This window comes from Salvelinus fontinalis, chromosome 7, assembly GCF_029448725.1.
Source record: "Salvelinus fontinalis isolate EN_2023a chromosome 7, ASM2944872v1, whole genome shotgun sequence".
In the NCBI taxonomy this organism is placed as follows: Eukaryota; Metazoa; Chordata; class Actinopteri; order Salmoniformes; family Salmonidae; genus Salvelinus; species Salvelinus fontinalis.
This window is the reverse complement of record NC_074671.1, coordinates 53,601,784-53,623,306: the sequence shown is the minus strand read 5'-3', so window position 1 is coordinate 53,623,306 and position 21,523 is coordinate 53,601,784. Positions and strand designations below refer to the sequence as shown.

At 43.0% G+C, this 21,523-nt stretch overlaps 1 protein-coding gene across 1 annotated transcript in view; it reads right to left on the bottom strand.

The window, feature by feature from the left end:
* The window catches only part of LOC129859686 (ATP-binding cassette sub-family C member 4-like), a 28,152-nt gene extending 8,974 nt beyond the window's left edge, over positions 1 to 19,178 (bottom strand). The window contains exons 1-13 of the mRNA XM_055929753.1: positions 18,896 to 19,178; positions 17,070 to 17,180; positions 15,371 to 15,491; positions 14,999 to 15,223; positions 14,298 to 14,387; positions 13,246 to 13,409; positions 8,571 to 8,696; positions 3,450 to 3,699; positions 2,573 to 2,680; positions 1,814 to 1,903; positions 1,233 to 1,424; positions 591 to 685; positions 401 to 487 (exon numbers count right to left, since the gene is read on the bottom strand). Coding sequence (XP_055785728.1) covers positions 401 to 487; positions 591 to 685; positions 1,233 to 1,424; positions 1,814 to 1,903; positions 2,573 to 2,680; positions 3,450 to 3,699; positions 8,571 to 8,696; positions 13,246 to 13,409; positions 14,298 to 14,387; positions 14,999 to 15,223; positions 15,371 to 15,491; positions 17,070 to 17,180; positions 18,896 to 18,969 — 1,733 coding nt within the window. The 5' untranslated portion in view covers positions 18,970 to 19,178. The remainder of the gene's footprint in view (positions 1 to 400; positions 488 to 590; positions 686 to 1,232; positions 1,425 to 1,813; positions 1,904 to 2,572; positions 2,681 to 3,449; positions 3,700 to 8,570; positions 8,697 to 13,245; positions 13,410 to 14,297; positions 14,388 to 14,998; positions 15,224 to 15,370; positions 15,492 to 17,069; positions 17,181 to 18,895) is intronic.
* Positions 19,179 to 21,523: the final 2,345 nt, after the last annotated feature.

Below are 21,523 nucleotides of genomic sequence, written 5' to 3'. Positions count from 1 at the left end.
TCCTTTTCCTGCCTTCCAGAGCCTAGGGCTGCTTTGATGGAGACCTCAGGGAGGTAGGAACAGAGCACTCCAGACTTGCTGCTACTCTGCCAGATAAATCACTAGCCACCAACAAACGACTGGGGGACAGGAGCAGGAACAGAACCCTTCATAACGCCCCAGAACAATAGTGGAACTACTGTACATATTCCAGTTTATGCTTCAGTAAGTCAGTAGTTCATCATTTCATGACGTGGAAACAACCAGTGTGTGCCCAGTCGGTTGTGTTCTCTATTGTTTTGCTCTTTTACAGTCATGTTGAGACGGTGTACTGAGAGCAAAGTCCTATCAGTGTATTGCATCACTCTATTCAGTTGTAAAAATAAAAAAACGTGTTTAGCTGAAACTGTGGTTCACTCACTGTTCAAACAGGTGTCTCCCAACCTCAGCATCCACAGCACTTAGAGGGTCGTCCAGCAGGTAGATATCAGCATCCTGGTACACAGCCCTGAGACACAACAAGGCTTTCAGATAGAGACTGGAGGATATTCATCTATAGAAAGTACCTCATACCAGAGTAGAAATGAGTTGAAGTGGAGCTGTGGTCTTACCGGGCCAGGTTCACTCTAGCTTTCTGTCCCCCACTGAGGGTGGCTCCTCTGTCCCCTATCAATGTCAAGTCCCCGTCTGGCAGCAGCTCCATGTCCTGAACACAGAAGGGACAACAGAGACGACAGGGGTTAATAGGACCCACAACCATCACAATCCCTCAAACAGGAGGACCATAATGACTATGTGTAGGACATGATCTTCCACACACAGAGGGAATGCAGTTTGTACACCGTGAAAGAGGACAGTGTTACAGAGTGCATGGCTGGGGAAGTAAAATGACAGATTTCTGTGTGTTTGAAGTATTCTCCATGGCAAGTGAATGTGTGGCTGAAAGTCCAGTCCTCCGATCAAAGAGGAAGTGTGTTTGTAGAGCAGATGTCCGTTTCATGGGATGTGGTTGTGAGAGCGTGAATCTAGTCTCACATTGTGTTCAATAGGGCAGAGGGGACAGAGCTTGTATGTGTTCATGTACGAGTGTTGACAGCTCTGATGAAAGGCGTACCACCTAGAGCCCAAGGTGTTGGTGCTCTTTGCAGTCAAAGTTCAAGAGATCCAACGTTCACAATGGAGCTTCACCAATCCTTGCATTTAGCAATCTCCCAGCGTTAAATACAATGAGAACTCCACCCAGTGTGTCTTACCCTCTTGAGGGCGCAGGCTCTCAGGACCTTCTCATACTTCTGAGGATGGAGCTCTTTGCCAAACAGGATGTTGCTGCGGATGGTTCCGGGGAACACCCAGGGCTGCTGGGAGGCGTAGGTCAGCTGACCTTTGACCTTCAACACCCCCTTGTCGTGAGGCAGCTCCCCCAGGATGGCGCTGAGCAGAGAGGACTGTGGGAAATGTGAAGGGGGAACAGGTGAGCATGATAAGAACATACACTGAGTGTACAAAACATTAGGAACACCTTCCCAATATTGAGTTGGATTTAACAAGTGACATCAATAAGGCATCAGCATTGACCTGGATTCACCTGGCCAATCTGTCATGGATAGAGCAGGTATTCATAATGTTTTGTACACTCAGTGTACACAAAGGCAGGCACTATGTCACAGTAAGAGGAGAGAACATCAATGTTTACACATCCTGCAAAACCGTTTTCTGATTCACACTGTAGCTAAATATAGATTCCAGTTGGCTTACTTCCCTCTCGCTACGTTGGCGGTCCTCATACAGTGATGTAATAGGCTGGCACACCAAGCTAAGAAACATGACCTCTGACCTTTCCAGCCCCCACAGGTCCAATGACAGCGACGAGCTGCTCTGACTTTACTGTGAGTGACAGGTTCTGGAGAGACGGGGCGTCCTGACTCTGTACAGAGCGAGAGAGGGGTCATTTCAGGTTACACTTTATTATAAGAGTGAGCTCCAAAATGCGTAAATATACAAATGCTAACCTGCCTTGTTATTGTAATGGTGAGAGGTTAGCATGTCTTGGGGGGGGGTATGAGCTAACTTTATCACAAATCATTCAGGACTATCCATAATCATGTTAGCATCCACATTAATGTAGAAGTGTTTAGAAACATATTCTATTCTTATTTACAATAAGTGACATTATTTACCATTAATTTCTATTGGGCACAAAATAATCTGAAACAACCAAAACAGCAAATGCATCCAAAATGTTTGTAGACTCACAAGTTTAATACACAAGTGAATTTGTTTATAAATACCTTTGGTCCCCTAAAATGGGAGGACTATGAACAAAAAGTGCTGTAATTTCTAAGCGGTTCACCCGATATGGGTGAAAATACCCTCAAATTAAAGCTGACAGTCTGCACTTTAACCCCAGTCAGTGTATCATTTCAAATCCAAAGTGCTGGATTAGAGAGCCAAAACAATAAAACATTTCTCTGTCTACTTTGAGCTCACTGTACACACACACGTAGCGTCAAGCTGTAATAAAGGTGTTTGTGATAGCAGTAAACGGTACTGTAGGTGTATCTAGGAGTCTGGGTGGCAGTAGTTGAACATTCACCTTGTCCCAGTAGCAAATCAGGTCCTGGATCTCCACAGAGGGCTCCTGCTTCTCCTCCTGGAGAAATCCATGGTTGCTTTTCACAATCTCATCCAACAGGAGAAAAGTCTGAGATTGGAAACAATAGTTCACCAAGAGTTCAATAGTGATATACAGCCATGTCTCCTTATGTTAACAAAACTCCCACATCGAGATGGACCCGAGACTTTGTTTACAATCGTGTTGGATCGAGATGACACATTCAACAACTTGAGGATCTTGATTGCAATGATGCCTGTTACGTCCCTGGCTTTGAACAATCAGATGACATACAGTAATGTAAAGCCTGGCTGTGGCTCAGATAAGTCCCATGATGATTTTACAGTCACTGATCATAAAGCATGATAATGTGACATGATTACATAATGAGTCTTAGGGGATCAGCCAGAGCTGGGACTTGTGTTTCACATTGGCATCCAGGCAACTGTCAGTACAGCACATCTAAAAAGGAACCCAGCGCAGAGACGACACCTGCACTGTCAGAAGCCAACACGTGCAGAAGACGAGCCTTGCTCAACTTCAACAGAGCTCTGGTATTGCATGGTTCACACAGAAAGATAATACATATGTCAAGAGATAATGCATAAAGTAATGCAAAATAACCACAACAACTTGTTGGATGAAAACCACCCAAGAAAGAATGTGATTCATATCAGCAGCAGCGCTTAGATCTGCAGTTCACATGGATTCTTTTTAACAAGGGACAATGCGTCATAGCATCTCTACCTTGGATTAACTACAGATACTGTGTGCTTCCCAGGAAAACATTACCATATGATAGCACAAAAACTCCTTCGGAGAATGCAACCATTTAAAAAGCTCACATGTATTTAAATACCTTGATCCTGCGGACGCTGATGCGCGTCTCAGCCAGTTTCTCTACGGCCGAGGGGAAGAAGAGGGTGACGGTGAGGCGGACGGCACTGTACAAAGACACGGTCACAAACACCCGGCTGGCTGAGATGGTGTTCCCCAGGAGGACGTAGACGGTGAAGGTGATGAAGACTATGATCTTACTGGCCGCAAAGAAGGAGGCCATGTTGAGGCCTCGCAGGTAGGAGCTCGACATGATCTTGGAGATCTCTTTCCTGGGGGGGGGGGGGGGGGTGAGAGAGAGGCATTCCGTAACAAAAACAAACCCTGGAAGCATTTCAACACACACACTCGAATGAAGACCACAGAGAACGCCTGGGGATGCTACATGAAAACCAGGAAGAAGACACACTGATAACATGGCTTTGATGACTGCGTTGGTTCATCTGGCGGCTGGCCCCTTATCTTAGCCCTGTGAGTATGTGTAAACATGCATGGATATTCAGAGGGAGAAGAGCAGGGGTTGTCCTGTTGCGTGGGGAGAGGTTGTTGCTGTCCAGACTTCAAAAACAGGGCCGATGTGCACCACAGAGTCACTTGGTGACATTAAGAACCACTGCTTAAGGAATCCCTACGTAGCCCTATTATAAAAATACTCAATCTGAGCAATTTAGATCACTGGGAAGAACCATGGACACCCTGTTCTCCTTATACTAACAGGCAGGTGACAGAGATTTAGACAGCCTTATGACTGGATAGTAGTAGCATGTCCATGTCACAGCTCTGAGGTGAGGAAGCTGTGACAGCGCTTGTCGACACCTGTTAACATGCCAGTGGCTTTGTGCCAGCTCTGTGATCCGTTGTCCATTTTAGGACATCATAGTATCCACGGAGTGTACAAAATATGAAGGTCACCTTAATATTGAGTTGCACCCCCCTTTTGCCCTCAGAAGAGCCTCAATTCATTGGGTGGTGGACCGTTCTTGATACACACAGGAAACTGTTCAGCGTGAGACTCAGCAGCGTTGCAGTTCTTGACACAAACCGGTGTGCATAGCACCTACTACCATACCCCGTTCAAAAGGCACTTAAATATTTTGTCTTGCCCAGTCACCCTCTGAATGGCATGCATACACAAGCCATGTCTCAATTGGCTCAAGGCTTAAAAATACTTATTTAAGCTGTCTCCTCCCTTTCATCAACACCGATAGAAGTGGATATAACAAGTGACATCAATAAGGGTTCATAGCTTTCACCTGGTCAGTCTGTTGTGGAAAGAGCAGGTGTCCTTAATGTTTTGTACACTCAGTGTACATGGTGGTTATGTGTCAGAGGCCCACTAGCAATACCACACCAGGCAATGGTGGTGGTTATGAAAAGTAGGGTTGGGCGGCATCCAGATTTTCATGCCGCTTCCGTACCATACTGGGGTATGGTGTTACCGGCAGTGCACACAAGGGGCCACCATTTATTTTCAAACAGTAAAAAAATCTAATGTATTCCCATAGTGGACGCTTGCTAATTGTTAACAAGTGCAAGTCAACATAAACAAATTGCAAGGACAGACACCCCAGCTCATAAAGCTGTACAACTATCTTAAATGGTTTGGTGCACACACAAAACAAATATTAGACAGCAGGGATCTTGATCCAGGAGGGGATTTATTGTCTCTGCTGTAACCAAGAAGCTTGATCTTGCAGGCTAACCACTTAGCTAGCAAGTTAGCAAACCAAATACATAGCTGGATCCCTGAGTTGGAGAGAACTAAAAGTTAAACGTATAGCTATAAGATATTTAGCTGGCAAACAGTTGTGAATTTCAAGCGTAACTTGAACTTCACCTCTCTTGCGCTGGACAACAGTCGTCGCGAAAGCTTCCGTTAACTCTGTGTGCTCTTTGTAAACAAACATACCATGATTGGCTCAATCAGCTGCTTTGGGGAAGGGCTTCATAATGAAAAAACAAACAGGCGAGATGAAGAACACGATCTGCTTTATCTATTAACCTAGTGCACAAGATGACTGCAGGTATTTATTTAAAAAATTATATACACTCAGTGTCCAGTTTAATTAGGTACACCACCCCGTTCACATAAATGGTTAGCTTCTACAGACAGTAATTCACATGGCCGTGGCTTGCTATATAAAGCAGGCAGACATCGAGGCATTCAGTTACTGTTCAATTGAACGTTAGAATGGGCAAAGCGAGTGACCTAAGAGACTCTGAGCGTGGTATGATCGTCGGTGCCAGGTGGGCCGATTCCAGTATCTCAGAAACGACAGGGACTAGGGTTACCGAGAATGGTGCGACTGTCAAAAAAACATCCAGTCAGTGGCAGTCCTGTGAGCGAAAACAGGTAGTTGATGAGGCCGAATGAGAATGGTATGAATCATGCAAGCTAACAGGGGGCCACAAACAGGCAAATAACGGTGCAGTACAACAGTGGTGTGCAGAACGGCATCTCGGAACACACAACTCGTCAGTCCTTGACACGGGTGGGTTATTGCAGCAGACAACCACACTGGGGTTCCACTCCTATCAGCTAAAAACAAGAAGTGGCTCCAATGGGCATACTATCACCAACACTGGATAATTGAGGAGTGGAAAAACATTGCCTGGTCCAACGGTAGTCAGGATTTGGCATAAGCAGCATGCGCCCACGGCCCCATCCTGCCTGGTGTCAACGGTACAGGCTGGTGGCGGTGTTGTAATGGTGTGGGGAATGTTTTCCTGGCACACGTTAAGTCTTTTGATACTAATTGAGCAAAGTTTCCAATCTCAGAAGAATTCAGACTGTTCTGGAAAAGTGGGGTCCGACCCGGTACTAGAGGGGTGTACCTAATAATTAGCCTCTGAGTGAAATAAATTATATATATATATATATACACACACAGAGTGGGGAGAACAAGTATTTGATACATTTGCAGGTTTTCCTACTTACAAAGCATGTAGAGGTCTGTAATTTTTATCATAGGTACACTTCAACTGTGAGAGATGGAATCTAAAACAGAAATCCAGAAAATCACATTGTATGATTTTTAAGTAATTAATTTGCATTTTATTGCATGACATCAGTATTTGATACATCAGAAAAGCAGAACTTAATATTTGGTACAGAAACCTTTGTTTGCAATTATAGAGATCATACGTTTCCTGTAGTTCTTGACCAGGTTTGCACACATTACAGCAGGGATTTTGGCCCACTCCTCCATACAGACCTTCAGGTTTCGGGGCTGTCGCTGGGCAATACGGACTTTTGGCTCCCTCCAAAGATTTTCTACTGGGTTCAGGTCTGGAGACTGGCTAGGCCACTCCAGGACCTTGAGATGCTTCTTACGGAGCCACTCAGTTGCCCTGGCTGTGTGTTTCGGGTCGTTGTCATGCTGGAAGACCCAGCCACGACCCATCTTCAATGCTCTTACTGAGGGAAGGAGGTTGTTGGCCAAGATCTCGCGATCCATGGCCCCATCCATCCTCCCCTCAATACGGTGCAGTCGTCCTGTCCCCTTTGCAGAAAAGCATCCCCAAAGAATGATGTTTCCACCTCCATGCTTCACGGTTGGGATGGTGTCCTTGGTGTTGTACTCATCCTTCTTCCTCCTCCAAACACGGCGAGTGGAGTTTAGACCAAAAAGCTCTATTTTTGTCTCATCTGACCACATGACCTTCTCCCATTCCTCCTCTGGATCATCCAGATGGTCATTGGCAAACTTCAGACGGGCCTGGACATGCGCTGGCTTGAGCAGGCGGACCTTGCGTGCGCTGCAGGATTTTAATCCATGACGGCGTAGTGTGTTACTAATGGTTTTCTTTGAGACTGTGGTCCCAGCTCTCTTCAGGTCATTGACCAGGTCCTGCCGTGTAGTTCTGGGCTGATCCCTCACCTTCCTCATGATCATTGATGCCCCACGAGGTGAGATCTTGCATGGAGCCCCAGACCGAGGGTGATTGACAGTCATCGTGAACTTCTTCCATTTTCGAATAATTGCGCAAACAGTTGTTGCCTTCTCACCAAGCTGCTTGCCTATTGTTCTGTAGCCCATTCCAGCCTTTCGCAGGTCTACAATTTTATCCCTGATGTCCTTACACAGCACTCTGTTTTTGGCCATTGTAGAGAGGTTGGAGTCTGTTTGATTGAGTGTGTGGACAGGTGTCTTTTATACAGGTAACGAGTTCAAACAGGTGCAGTTAATACAGGTAATGAGTGGAGAACAGGAGGGCTTCTTAAAGAAAAACTAACATGTCTGTGAGAGCCGGAATTCTTACTGGTTGGTAGGTGATCAAATACTTATGTCATGCAATAAAATGCAAATGAATTACTTAAAAATCATACAATGTGATTTTCTGGATTTTTGTTTTAGATTCCGTCTCTCACAGTTGAAGTGTACCTATGATAAAAATTACAGACCTCTACATGCTTTGTAAGTAGGAAAACCTGCAAAATCGTTAGTGTATCAAATACTTCTTCTCCCCACTGTATATATACACACAAATGTATAAGTTATACAAACATACAGTTGTCAGTCAAATCCTAGTGATTACCACCCAAGCCTAATTATACCGGGGTATTTTGAAATACCCGCGGTATGATTTTTTCAAAATACCCCAGTATAACCCTTTATTAGGCTTGAGTGGTAATCACTACCATTTCAGTCGATTTGACTGACAACTGTATGTTTGTATAACTTATACATTTGTGTCAGTGTTACTTTGGCACAAAGTACTAGATAAGATTATCTAGACAATGCATTGAGTCTATCTAAAATGTCTGGACAAACCCTCAGGAGAGACAATGTAGTTAGTGTGTTTGACAGTTTCCTTAAACATCTTCACAAGAAGCTATTGTTGGTGTCGATCCCTCATCACAGAAAAATTACAAGAAGAGGAAGGTCTTTGGTTAAAACACACCATGGGACTTTCACTCACGTCAGCAATCCTAACAGAACAACCAGCTGAAATGAATCATGGGTGATAACAGAGAATTCTTGAAATAACATTTCACAATCTGTAATGGGCTTTGGACAATATCACTTGTTATGCCTTATTACAGTAACAATATCTACAAATCTAACACTATCTCAATATTGAGTTTGTTCTGTGCAGTGGGATCAGTTCAAAAGCTTCAATGTTACACTTTTTCTTTTACCTTCTGACTTCATTGACGAGTGCTGAGAAGGGCTTCTCCCAGGCATACATTTTGATGATCCTGATTCCAGACACCACTTCATTCATTGTGCGTATCCTATTGTCAGTCAAGGCAGCTGTTTTACTCCTGCAAGGAAAGGACAGTCATATATTAGGTCTGGGTTCCTCAACCCCCCAGCTATTTTATTTTTGAAAATCTGTTCCAAAGTATTCCCACGCATAATAGAGAGATACATATGATTGTATACAAATGTAAGTAAGGTTTGAAATTACTATGATTTAGTCAAATATATCTGTTTCGGCTTCTTGCAGCCAATTTACAGTCTACAAATGTAATTGTTTTCCAGCCCCCTGAACATCTGCTCAAGAAAAATAAAAAATCATCCCGCAGCTGAATCTAGTTGATGATCCCTGCATTAGGTTAAAAAAGACCACATATACATACATATATACATACATACATACATACATACATATATATATTTCTTAGACAATCTTGGTTTATTGACAAGACAGCCAATTGTGCCCTCACATGGTCCACGCTAGGGTTAGGCGTCCCGCGTGCTAGCGTAGCAACAACTACCATGCGGCTTCCCTGTTCCGTCTATTGCTGTACACTGGACCCTATGATCACATGGCTACATAGCGGATGCCTGCTGGAATGTTAATTTATCACGGTACTCCACTTTGTTTACCTTTGTTTATCTGTCGGCCCTAGCCCCGAACTCAGGCCCTGTGTGTAGTTAACCAACCCTCTCTGCTCATTCATCGACATTTTCTCTGTTGTTGTCTTAGCTGATTAGCTGTTGTCTTACCTGTTGTCTTAGCTAGCTCTCCCAATCAACACCTGTTATTGCTTTATGTCTCTCTCAAAATTTCAATATGCCTTGGATACTGTTGTTTAGGATAGTTATTGTTTTAGTTTACTGCGGAGCCCCTAGTCCCACTGTACATGCCTCAGATACCTCCTTTGTCCCACCTCCCACACATGCGGTGACCTCACCCAGTATAAGCAGCATGTCCAGAGATGCAACCTCTCTTATCATCCCTCAGTGCCTGGACTTACCTCCACTGTACCCGCACCCCACCATACCCATCTGCACATTATGCCCTGAATCTATTCTACCACACCCAGAAATCTGCTCCTTTTATTCTGTCCCCAACGCACTAGACGACCAGTTTTGCTATCCTTTAGGCATCCTACTCCTCCTTTGTTCCTCGGGTGATGTGGAGGCCAACCCAGGCCCTGCGTGTCCCCAGGCACTCATTTGTTGACTTCTGTAATCAAAAAAACCTTGGTTTCATGCATGTTAACATCAGAAGCCTCCTCCCGAAGTTTGTTTTACTCACGGCTTTAGCACACTCCGCCAACCCTGATGTCCTCGCCGTGTCTGAATCCTGGCTTATGAATTTCCATACCAAACTACAACATTTTCCGTCAAGCTAGAACTGCCAAAGGGGGAGGAGTTGCAATCTACTGCAGAGATAGCTTGCAAAGTTCTGTCATACTTTCCAGGTCTATGCCCAAACAGTTCAAGCATTTAATTTTAAAAATGAATCTCTCCAGAAATAAGTCTCACTGTTGCCATCTGTTATAGACCCCCCTCAACTCCCAGCTGTGCCCTGGACACCATGTGTGAATTGATTGCCTCCCATCTATCTTCAGAGTTCGTTCTGTTAGGCAACCTAAACTGGGATATGCTTAACACCCCAGCAGTCCTACAATCTAAGCTAGATGCCCTCAATCTCACACAAATTATCAAGGAAACCACCAGGTACAACCCTAAATCCGTAAACATGGGCACCCTTATAAATTATATCCTGACCAACTTGCCCTACAAATACACCTCTGCTGTTTTCAATCAGGATCTCAGCGATCACTGCCTCATTGCCTGCATCTGCTATGGGTCCGCGGTCAAATGACCACCCCTCATCACTGTCAAACGCTCCCTAAAACACTTCTGCTAGCAGGCCTTTCTAATCAACCTGGCCCGGGTATCCTGGAAGGATATTGACCTCATCCCGTCAGTCGAGGATGCCTGGTCGTTCTTTAAAAGTAATTTCCTCACCATCTTAAATAAGCATGCCCCTTTCAAAAAAAATTGAACTAAGAACAGATATAGCCCTTGGTTCACTCCAGACCTGACTGCCCTTGACCAGCACAAAAACATCCTGTGGCGGACTGCAATAGCGTCGAATAGTCCCCGCGATATGCAACTGTTCAGGGAAGTCAGGAACCAATACACACAGTCAGTCAGGAAAGCAAAGGCTAGCTTTTTCAAACAGAAATTTGCATCCTGTAGCTCTGACTCAAAAGTCTTGGGACACTAAAGTCCATGGAGAACAAGAGCACCTCCTCCCAGCTGCCCACTGTACTGAGGCTAGGTAACACGGTCACCACCGATAAATCCATGATAATCGAAAATTTCAATAAGCATTTCTCTACGGCTGGCCATGCTTTCCTCCTGGCTACCCCAACCCCGGCCAACAGCTCCGCACCCCCCGCAGCCCAAGCCTTCCCAGCTTCTCCTTCACCCAAATCCAGATAGCAGATGTTCTGAAAGAGCTGCAAAACCTGGACCTGTACAAATCAGCTGGGCTAGACAATCTGGACCCTCTCCTTCTAAAATTATCCACCGCCATTGTTGCAACCCCTATTACCAGTCTGTTCAACCGCTCTTTCGTATCGTCCGAGATCCCTAAAGATTGGAAAGCTGCCACGGTCATCCCCCTCTTCAAAGGGGGTGACACTGTAGACCCAAACTGTTATAGACCTATATCCATCCTGCCCTGCCTTTCTAAAGTCTTCGAAAGCCAAGTTAATAAAACAGATCACTGACCATTTCGAATCCCACCGTACCTTCTCTGCTGTGCCATCTGTTTTCCGAGCTGGTCATGGGTGCACCTCAGCCACGCTCAAGGTACTAAACAATATCATAACCGCCATCGATAAAAGATAGTACTGTGCAGCCATCTTCATCGACCTGGCCAAGGCTTTCGACTCTGTCAATCACCGTATTCTTATCGGCAGACTCAATAGCCTTGGTTTCTCAAATGACTGCCTCGCCTGGTTCACCAACTACTTCGCAGACAGAGTTCAGTGTGTCAAATCGGAGGGCCTGTTGTCCGGACCTCTGGCAGTCTATGGGGGTGCCACAGGGTTGAATTCTCAGGGCAACTCTTTTCTCTGTATATATCAACGATGTTGCTCTTGCTGCGGGTGATTTCCTGATCCACCCCTACGCAGACGACACCATTCTGTATACATCTGGCCCTTCTTTGGACACTGTGTTAATTAACCTCCAAACGAGCTTCAATGTCATACAACACTCCTTCCGTGGCCTCCAACTGCTCTTAAACACTAATGAAACCAAATGCATGCTTTTCAACCGTTCGCTGCCCGCACCCGCCCGACTAGCATCACTACTCTGGACGGTTCTGACCTAGAATACGTGGACAACTACGAATACCTAGGTGTCTGGCTAGACTGTAAACTCTCCTTCCAGACATCTCCAATCCAAAATCAAATCTAGAAATCAGCTTTCTATTTCACAACAAAGCCTCCTACATTCACGCCGCCAAACTTACCCTAGTAAAACTGACTATCCTACCGATCCTCGACGATGTCATCTACAAAATAGCTTCCAATACTCTACTCAGCAAATTGGATGTAGTCTATCACAGTGCCATCCGTTTTGTCACCAAAGCCCCTTATACCACCCACCACTGTGACTTGTATGCTCTAGTCGCCTGGCACTCGCTACATATTCTTTGCCAGACCCACTAGCTCCAGGTCATCTATAAGTCTAGGCTAGGTAAAGCTCCGCCTTATCTCAGCTCACCGGTCACGATAACAACACCCACCTAGCACGCGCGCCAGCAGGTATATCTCACTGGTCATCTCCAAAGCAAACACCCCCTTTGGCTGCCTTTCCTTCCAGTTCTCTGCTGCCAGTGACTAAAACAAATGACAAAAAAAAAAAAAAAAAAAAAAAAATCACTGAAGCTGGAGACTTACATTTCCCTCACTAACTTTAAACATCAGCTATCTGAGCAGCTAACCGATCGCTGCAGCTGTACATAGTTCATCTGTAAATAGCCCACCCAATCTACCTACCTCATCCCCCATATTGTTTTTATTTACTTTTCTGCTCTTTTGCACACCAGTATCACTACTTACACACCATCATCATCTGCTCATCTACCACTCGTGTTAATCTGCTAAATTGTAATTACTTTGCTACTATGGCCTATTTATTGCCTTACCTCCTCATACCATTTGCACACACTGTATAGACGTTCTTTTTTTTTCCTATTGTGTTATTGACTGTATGCTTGTTTATTCCATGTGTAACTCTGTTGTTGTTTCTGTCGCACTGCTTTGCTTTATCTTGGCCAGGTCGCAGTTGTAAATGAGAACTTGTTCTCAACTCGCTTACCTGGTTAAATAAAGGTGAAATAACATTTTTTATGGTCCACGCTAGGGTTAGGATTATGTTCTCATATGGTCTATGCTAGGGATAATCATTACACATCATAAAAACAGGCCAAAGATCAGTTTATAAAGCAATTGGTCTGGTCACAGGGTTTCATATTGGGCAAGAAAAGGCACTCACTGACCTCCCTGCTTGTTTTGAAAATCTTAAGCTCAGACTCCTATCTACATCGTGTGTTACCTGAACTTGGAGAAGAGCCTTCCGAACATGGTCTGCGTTGGCATAAGGATGACGAGGACGGCCATGCCTGCGAGGCATGATGGGCCAATCTCCACCCACAGCAGCCCCAGGACGGCCGCCGCCTGGAGAGGCCCTACCCATAGGAAGTGCAGGAAAATGGTCACCTGTAACCAAGAGGGATCACGTGTTGGAACTCATAGGGTGAGTGTTTCTAAACAAGAACAGGATTTTGGGAGGTTATGGTACATCAGTTGTCTCAAATTCCCTCCAGCGTGCCACCACAGTGACTTATGGGCCTGATGTGGCCCACAAGCCATGAGTTGTAGACCCGTGTTCTAGACCCCTGTGTTACATCTATAACATGGCTGCTTCATCTACACTGTAGTTTGATGCTACAGTCACTGAATTCAACTGTGCACGTTCCATTCAGCCATGTTCTAAACAGTAATATGTAGCAGCATCTTTCCTTGACTTTGAATCATTGACCACAATATGCAACAAAACAGGAGGGTGGAGTAGGGCAGTGTTTCCCAACCGTGGTCCTTGAGTACCCCTAACAGTACACAGTTTCATAGTAGCCCTTGACAAACGCACCTCATTCAACTCATTGAGGGCTTCATGATTAGTTGACAAGTTTAATCAGGTGCACTTGTGCAGGGTTACAATAAAAAGGTGTACTGTTGGGGGGTACTGGAGGACCAGGATTGGGAAACACTGGAGTAACAACTCAAAATGTTAATTTGTCTGCCAGGTGCCCGGAGAAGCCTGTGACTCTGACCTTTATCAAAATGCACAGTACTGTACTTTAAAAACTCAAGTGTTACTTTGCCTGGCACCATGCAGGTTAACAACTCAGTCAGCCTTGTGCGACTTAGGCAATCTTCCAGGGTTGAAGTAACAGAGCTGATATTGGATTGGGTCTGTACAGTGGATCAAAAGGTCTTAAAAGTATAGGTTCATTTTCAACAGCTTTTTCTACTGTTGCTAATACACTAAGTCAGCAATATGCAAAGTGACAAAAAAATAAATGCATTACATAAATGCATTCATACCTCATCAAACTTGTTGACATCGTTGGATAGCAGGTTCACTATTTGGCCTGTGGTTGTTTTTCCCATCGCTGAGCTGCTGAGACACAGGGCCTGGGGTGACACATACATTACCAAGTTAATTATTGAAAACTCAATAAATAACCAGGTAATTTGTCACAATACGAAGAAGAAAATACCTACATGTCAGTTTGGAAAGGCAGTCATACCCTAGAGCAGTGTTTCCAAGCCCTCTCCCCAGGGACCACTAGTCGCTTCACATTTTTGATGTAGCCCTAAACTGGCACACCGGATTCAATTACTCTATAAATCATCAACCCCTTGACTAACTGAATCAGGTGTGCAAGTTTAGGTCTAAAAATGTGAAACGTATGGGTTGGGAAATACTGCCCTAGAGCAGGGGTGTCAAACTCAATCCAAGGAGGGCCAAGTGTCTGCGGGTTTTTGGTTTTTCCTTTCAATTAAGACCTAGACAACCAGGTGAGGGGAGCTCCTTACTACTTAGTGACCTTAATTCATCAATCAAGTACAAGGGTGGAGCGAAAACCCACAGATACTCTGCCCTCTGTGGAATGAGTTTGACATGTGCCCTAGAGGGCAATCTCAATCCTTTAGTCTGCCAAATTCAAGTTCAGGACATCAGATACAACCTTGAAAAAAACAGTTTAAAAAAAGGTCTGTAGACATGTGTCTCTTATACTGACCTTCTTGTAGATCATGTGACACATGGCTACGCGCATCTTCATGCCGGTCCTCTGGACGTGGAAGAAGTAGAGGTGATGCGTGACGGCCAGGATCAGGGTGGACAGACAGACACCAGCAGCGTAGCCATAGGCCTCATACAGTGTGTCCATATTATCAGGATCGTACTTCTCAAAGTATTGGATCAGCTTTCCCAAGAACACTGGCTGGATCACCTTAATCACCTCCTATTGGGGGAACAAGAGGTAGAGAATACAGAGAATAAGGTGAATCCACAGCTTGATATATATAAAACATACGGCTAAGATATCATTAATTCCCTAGCAGGGTACCGGTAAGTCTTACACAGGCTGTGTTTCTCTTCTTCTACGTACCTCAACAAGAGTAAAGATCCCCAGCACTGCGTAGGGTTTCCAGTAGCACTTGATGAGGACTTTGGTGAGTTTGGGAGGCCTGAGATCTTTGGCAGCCTTCTGCACCTCATGGTCCCAGTGCCTGAGGAAAGATGGCTTTCATTTTAATTTGGGAGAATCTCAATTGCAATGATTTGATTTCTCACGTCCTTGCCAATGACTTTTGAGGACCGACGACGCAAGGAATCCCTATAGGTACCTGGACGTTCAATTCTGCATTGCATCATGTGGTGATACAATTGTACTTAAAAAGGGGCAATCTACAATTGGTACATCCATTTCTTTACATTTCAATTAATGATATATAGCCATTGATTTGTGAGCTTAGGTGAACTGTCTTACTCCATCACAACACAAAATACGCCACTGTGTCTAAACAATGTTATTGTAAGCCAACACTATACATCTTCAAAACATGGTTAAAACTATAATTCTGACCTCATGGATGGTCAGTGTTTGCATCCATTGCTCCGTCTGAATTTTAGAGTATGAATGTGTAACTCAAAGAAACTCACTGAAGGTTCATAATATAAACATCAGATCAGTCTTGAATGACGCCCTAATTACACACCAATGTGTCACCAGATCACACATGGAACACCTTTAAATAGTTCTGAAGTAACTACATTGATTTGTCATTTTAAAATATATCGATGTCGTTTTCCCTGCAAAAACAATATTTTAAAATAGTTCATATTACTCTAACCACCTGCGGGCCGAAATGGGCCCACTGCAATATTTGACACCCCTGTTTAGATAAAGACAATGGATTGGTCAGCATGACCACATTTAAACAGACATAGGATATGTTATTTAAATGCGTGTATCTCCATTTAGTATGATACGCTACGTTGCGAATAGAATAATGGTCCGGTTACTTAAGACAGAAACAAAAGTAGGTCGGGGAGCATGGGTCCGTCCAGCAACGCAAAGGTTGCATGTTTTAGTCATGTCGGGGACAACTGTAGCATTTTAGCTAACCCTTCCCCTTCCCCTAACCTCAACTTAAATTCCCCATACCTGCTAAGCAAATACTCCTGACCTGCTGCTTTAGCCACTAACGTTAGCCACAAATGCTAACAACGCAACAAGAAGCCTGGTCTCAAAGAAAGATGTATAATACTATATGTCCTCCAAGATGCTTGATACATTCAGTCATCCAAGTTGTATGATGTGGTATAACCGTTTACATTTTTTAAGGTAACATATACTAAATGGAGAGAGACAAATGTACATTCCAAATCCTATAAATCTCCCCGAGGCCAGGTTGGATAGGTGAATATTGACAATGTCTTGGTGAAATGCTGAAAGACTGTTTATTTTTTCCCCTCGTCATTTACAGGAGGGTATGCATGCTTCCTTTTATAACTGTCCTTGAAAGCAGACAGGACAGGCAGCATGTAAAATATTAACAAGGACAGGTTAAATGCAGCAACTCCTTTCCATTCATTTATCAAAGGGTAAACAGCCAACAGGATATGGCTTTCATAATATGCTTGGTGTATAGTAGTGGTAGGATAAACATCCTCAGGTGGGCGATAAGCAACTGGTTTGAAGGCGATTCCGCTATTACGTTTTATTTAAGGTGATGTTTGTGCTTAATTAACAACAATTCAACAGGCCACTTCTGTATTGGTTCAAAATGATACATTTGCCATACCTCTGTAGTTCCTCTCCCAGACTCTCAGATCCATCCTCCGGAAGCACTTTGTACATGTCATCTTCCTCTAGCCTTCGTTTGTATCCAATGCGGAACAAAGGATTTAGCCAGCTAATGAAAAAGGGAAGACAGAATATATGGAAAAGGGGAAGAGAACAGAGGTAGAGAAGTGTTTAATACATGTATTGTTACATTCAGGACGAGCAGGGCAATGCATGCACTAGACCAGAGGTTCCCAAACTCATTCCCGGGGCATGTTTTTTTTCTTCCTAGCACTACCCAGCTGATTCAAATAAAAAAATCTTGATGATGAGTTAGTTATTTGAATCACTGTGTAATGATAGGGGGGGAAAAAAAAATGTGCACTCCGAGAGGCTCCAGGACCGAGTTTGGGAAACGCTACAGTAGACCAGTGCGTCCTAAACTTTTTCACTCATGCCCCCCTTTCATCTAGGGCTGGGAATTACCAGGGACCTCACAATATGATATTATCCTGATTCTTAGGTGCCGATATGATATGCATTGTGATTCAATACTGCGAGTTTATTGTGATTCAATGTTCCAAACATATTGCTCACCATATGTCTGCTGCAGAGGGACAAGAGAGAACTATAAGAAAACGAGTTATGATCTGTCATGGAAATAAAAAAGTGGTGAAATTAATTGGCTCCCTATTTAAAAAGAAGATAGAGAACATGCTATGATGGGAAAAAAATACTGGAGATTTGGTACAGCTACAGCAAACTAGCACAAAAATAATATTGGGATAGTCAAAACGATAGCTACATAATCGGGATATTATTTTTGATCTATCGTTTTCCCCCCATCACTACTTTCCTAATCACCTGACAAGTTATACATAGCTCTAAGGTCTGCAACGACAAGAGGGAAAACTGATGATGCACTACCCAATTTCGAAATTGCACCTTGTGCATTATACTACGACAACTTTTTATTTTTAAATTTTGGTTATTCCTCATCTCCCACTACCTCTCCAAGCCCCCACTGCAGACCCCAGTTTGGGAACCACTGCAGTAGACGATCTACTCTATTTGTGACATAGGCCTACTGGTAGCATGTCTTTGTAAAAAGCATTTATTGCAAATGCTTTAGTACCCAACTGTGTGCACTGTGCTTGTAAAATGTACAAATTGTCAGCAAATGCCTTAGCAAACGTTGTTTTAAATACCTACTCGTCTCCTTTTGAGCTCATTTGCACTGAAAAAAAAATGATTTTGCTCAAAACATTGTTTTACCCATTTGTACATTACTGTATTTATACGTGGGGTGGGGTACTGTTTTTCAACTGGAAAAATCAACAAAAATTGCTGGAGCGCGTCTTTAATGTAAATATAAGGCACAGATGGTCTCATTCAATTCAAAACGAGGCATCCATCCTTTCCCTTCTCGCAGAGGTTTACCTCTGAGTGTATCCGAAACAAACGAGATGGGGATTAATAGCCTAGTTTGCGCAAACAATATTCTTGGTTCATAAATTACTGGAATCTTATTTGGCACCATACATAATCCAAGACTGTATGAATCAACCGGAAATTGTGATTTCACAGTGGGGGAAACCATGGAATTACATGGGTAAAACGCACTTTGTGTTATAAACCAGACTAGTGCTTTAAGTTATAAGTGTTCATTATGACGTTATACCTAATTTAATTAAACAGCAAATCGTTCAACCTCTCAAATTAAAATTGACCAAAGATTTTTCGAATAGCCTAACAGTAACACTTTCAGTAACAACTATAACGACTTTCTGTAGAGGGTAGCTCAGCTTCCTTTCAATAACCCGGCGGCGAAGGTTGTTGACTTACCAGAAGAATACCTGGGAGAAAAGATTAGCTGTTGCCGATGGATTCGTCTTCGCATCTTTTTTTACCGGTTCCATATTTCCCTGCTGGCACTATTCAAAGGCTTGGCCAACTTCCATGTGTGCGGTACGACAAAGTCTGCTACCTCCACTCTTCAAAACTGTTACTTTATTTCCTGTTGTGTAACTTGGTTGCACGCACATGGTACTAAATTACAAGACAGACAGCCAATAGAAAATGTGAAAATTATGTCAAGCCAATCACTGATCTCGAGTCGGAATTGTGCTGTGGCACGCCACGCGCTAGCTAGCGCCAAACTGGGTCGTCCCAAGTTACCAAAGTCATAATCCCCGCCTATTTCTAAAATGTATCTTCTTAAAAACATTTTTTTTCACCGAACCTTAACCACACTGCTAGCCTTATGTCTAACCTTAAATTAAGATCAAAAAGCACATTTTGGTTTTCATTAACTTTTACGAAAAAGCACATTTTGACTTTGTGGCTGTGGTAACTAGTGGAAAACCAGAGAGCCGTGGAAATATAGTAATTGGTGGCAATCAATAGCTGAGACTGAGGTCTCATTCAGTAATGTCCAAAATGTAAATGCATAGTACTGCATGCTACATCCTTTCTAGGGGTAGAGCCAAGTTGACTCTAAGGGCAACTTCTACATGGAGCTAACTTCGAGTTAATGAACCTCCTGGTTCACTTGAAGGCATTGGTTTGTTGGGAACATGAACTCTACAAAGATACTGCTGCAAACTAGTAAGGTCATTCCACAAATTCAGTGCCCTTTGAGAAGTGTAACTTAGTCCCCAAAAACCTTAGATTTCACCTCATTTTAACATTCTGTCATCAACTCAATAAAAAACAAGTTTTCCCATCTCAAAAGGACAAATATTTGGCACTTATTTAGTGCCTATTTAGTGCCAAATAAAATAACAAGGTTAACCTTAACAGGGATGAAGAATTATTTTTCAATCAGCTATAAATCCCTTTGTGACAGGGGAAATGGAAGGTCCTTGTGTGAAACAGGGAGTGGCAATTGAATGCAAGCTTCACAAATTTGTGTTCATTGTTTCGACCTGCTCAGTTTTATACCACAAAACACCAGAAAATGGCCAAAAACAGTAGAACCAGCTCCCCTGCTTTTACTCTACGATTTGACAATTAGATGTTCAATGACTCTTTTGAATAAAAAAATTAATAGTTTCACCATATTAAAACGAGAGTTCAGTTCCAGTAACAGGGTTGACCTTAAAATGAGGGACACTAATCACATGAAATAAATAATAATCTTCAGAAATTACTTTGTCAAAGCAACAAAATAACTTGGGCTTTACAATGATGGTGAAACTTGGAGACATTTTGGGATTATGTGGGTTAAAATCTTCCTAGAAGTGACAAAGGGTTGACATAGGGTTGACATATTGGCACTTTAGCAAGCCTGTATTCATAGAAAAAAAATCTGGTTTATTGAATTCTCCATGTGTTCTATATTAAAGGGCACTTCATTTAATATACCAGGCTTTTAAAATTCAATATTGGTGCATAATTTCTACTTAAAATATCAAAGAAAAGGTCATATTTTTGTGGAACGACCCTCTAACAAATATAAATGAGAGCTACAGTCTTGAGAGTTTAAGCACATCAACATCAAACATATCACTGTGTAAGTGTGTGAAGCCCCCTATAACAGTTATGTACCATAACTATTTGTTATTTGGTTACAAACAAATAATAAAAACAATAGGGATCCTGCTTCTTCGGTGCTAAGAACTCTAAATAGGTGTGACACAAAACTAACTGTAAACCTGACTGTGTGTTCATGTTCCTGAATCCCGGCTAACAAAAACGTATCCTTAGAACATACGTAGCCTATCAGGTTCCAGGGATGTGATCTGTTTTCTCTCTCTAGCAGAATGGGTAGTAAACAGTGACACCATAACAACCATCTGTTATATATTAGTGCTGTGGCAAATATGTACTCAGTGAGGAGCTAACCTTCAAGCAATTCATTTGAACCACATGTAACCACACAGAGAGCAACAACTTTTCAGCATGCACATACACTATTCTTGACACAAAGCATTTTTGAATGTAATTTTCAACAGTAAAAGCTACTGTAGACCTGCTGTAAGGCTCACTAAAGCATCACTCTCTCTTTTCTCTCTCGCCTCTCTCTGTATAGCCACATATATACCTGGCACTAACATGCATCCCTTTTCCTGATCTTGTCCACATTCTGATTGTGCCCACATTTTCAGAAATGTGTCTACACATTGTATTCAAATGTGGCTCATATCTGTCCACTGTGTCCGCATTGTGACCAGATTTCCTGTATTTCCTGTATGCAAATTATTTGACATTTAAGACACATATTGATGCCATAAGTCAATGGTCCCATTGGGCACACACTGGTTGAATCAATGTTGTTTCTACGTAATTTCAATGAAATTCAAAGAGGGGAAACGTGTTTACATTGCCAAAGCAAGTGGAATAGAAAATAAACAAAAGGGAAATAAAGAAGGGAAATTAACAATCACAAATTATCAGTAAACATTACACTCACAAAAGTTTTAGGCTATGTTGTAATAATGTGAAAGTAGTTGAAGTATGAAAGGGGAAATA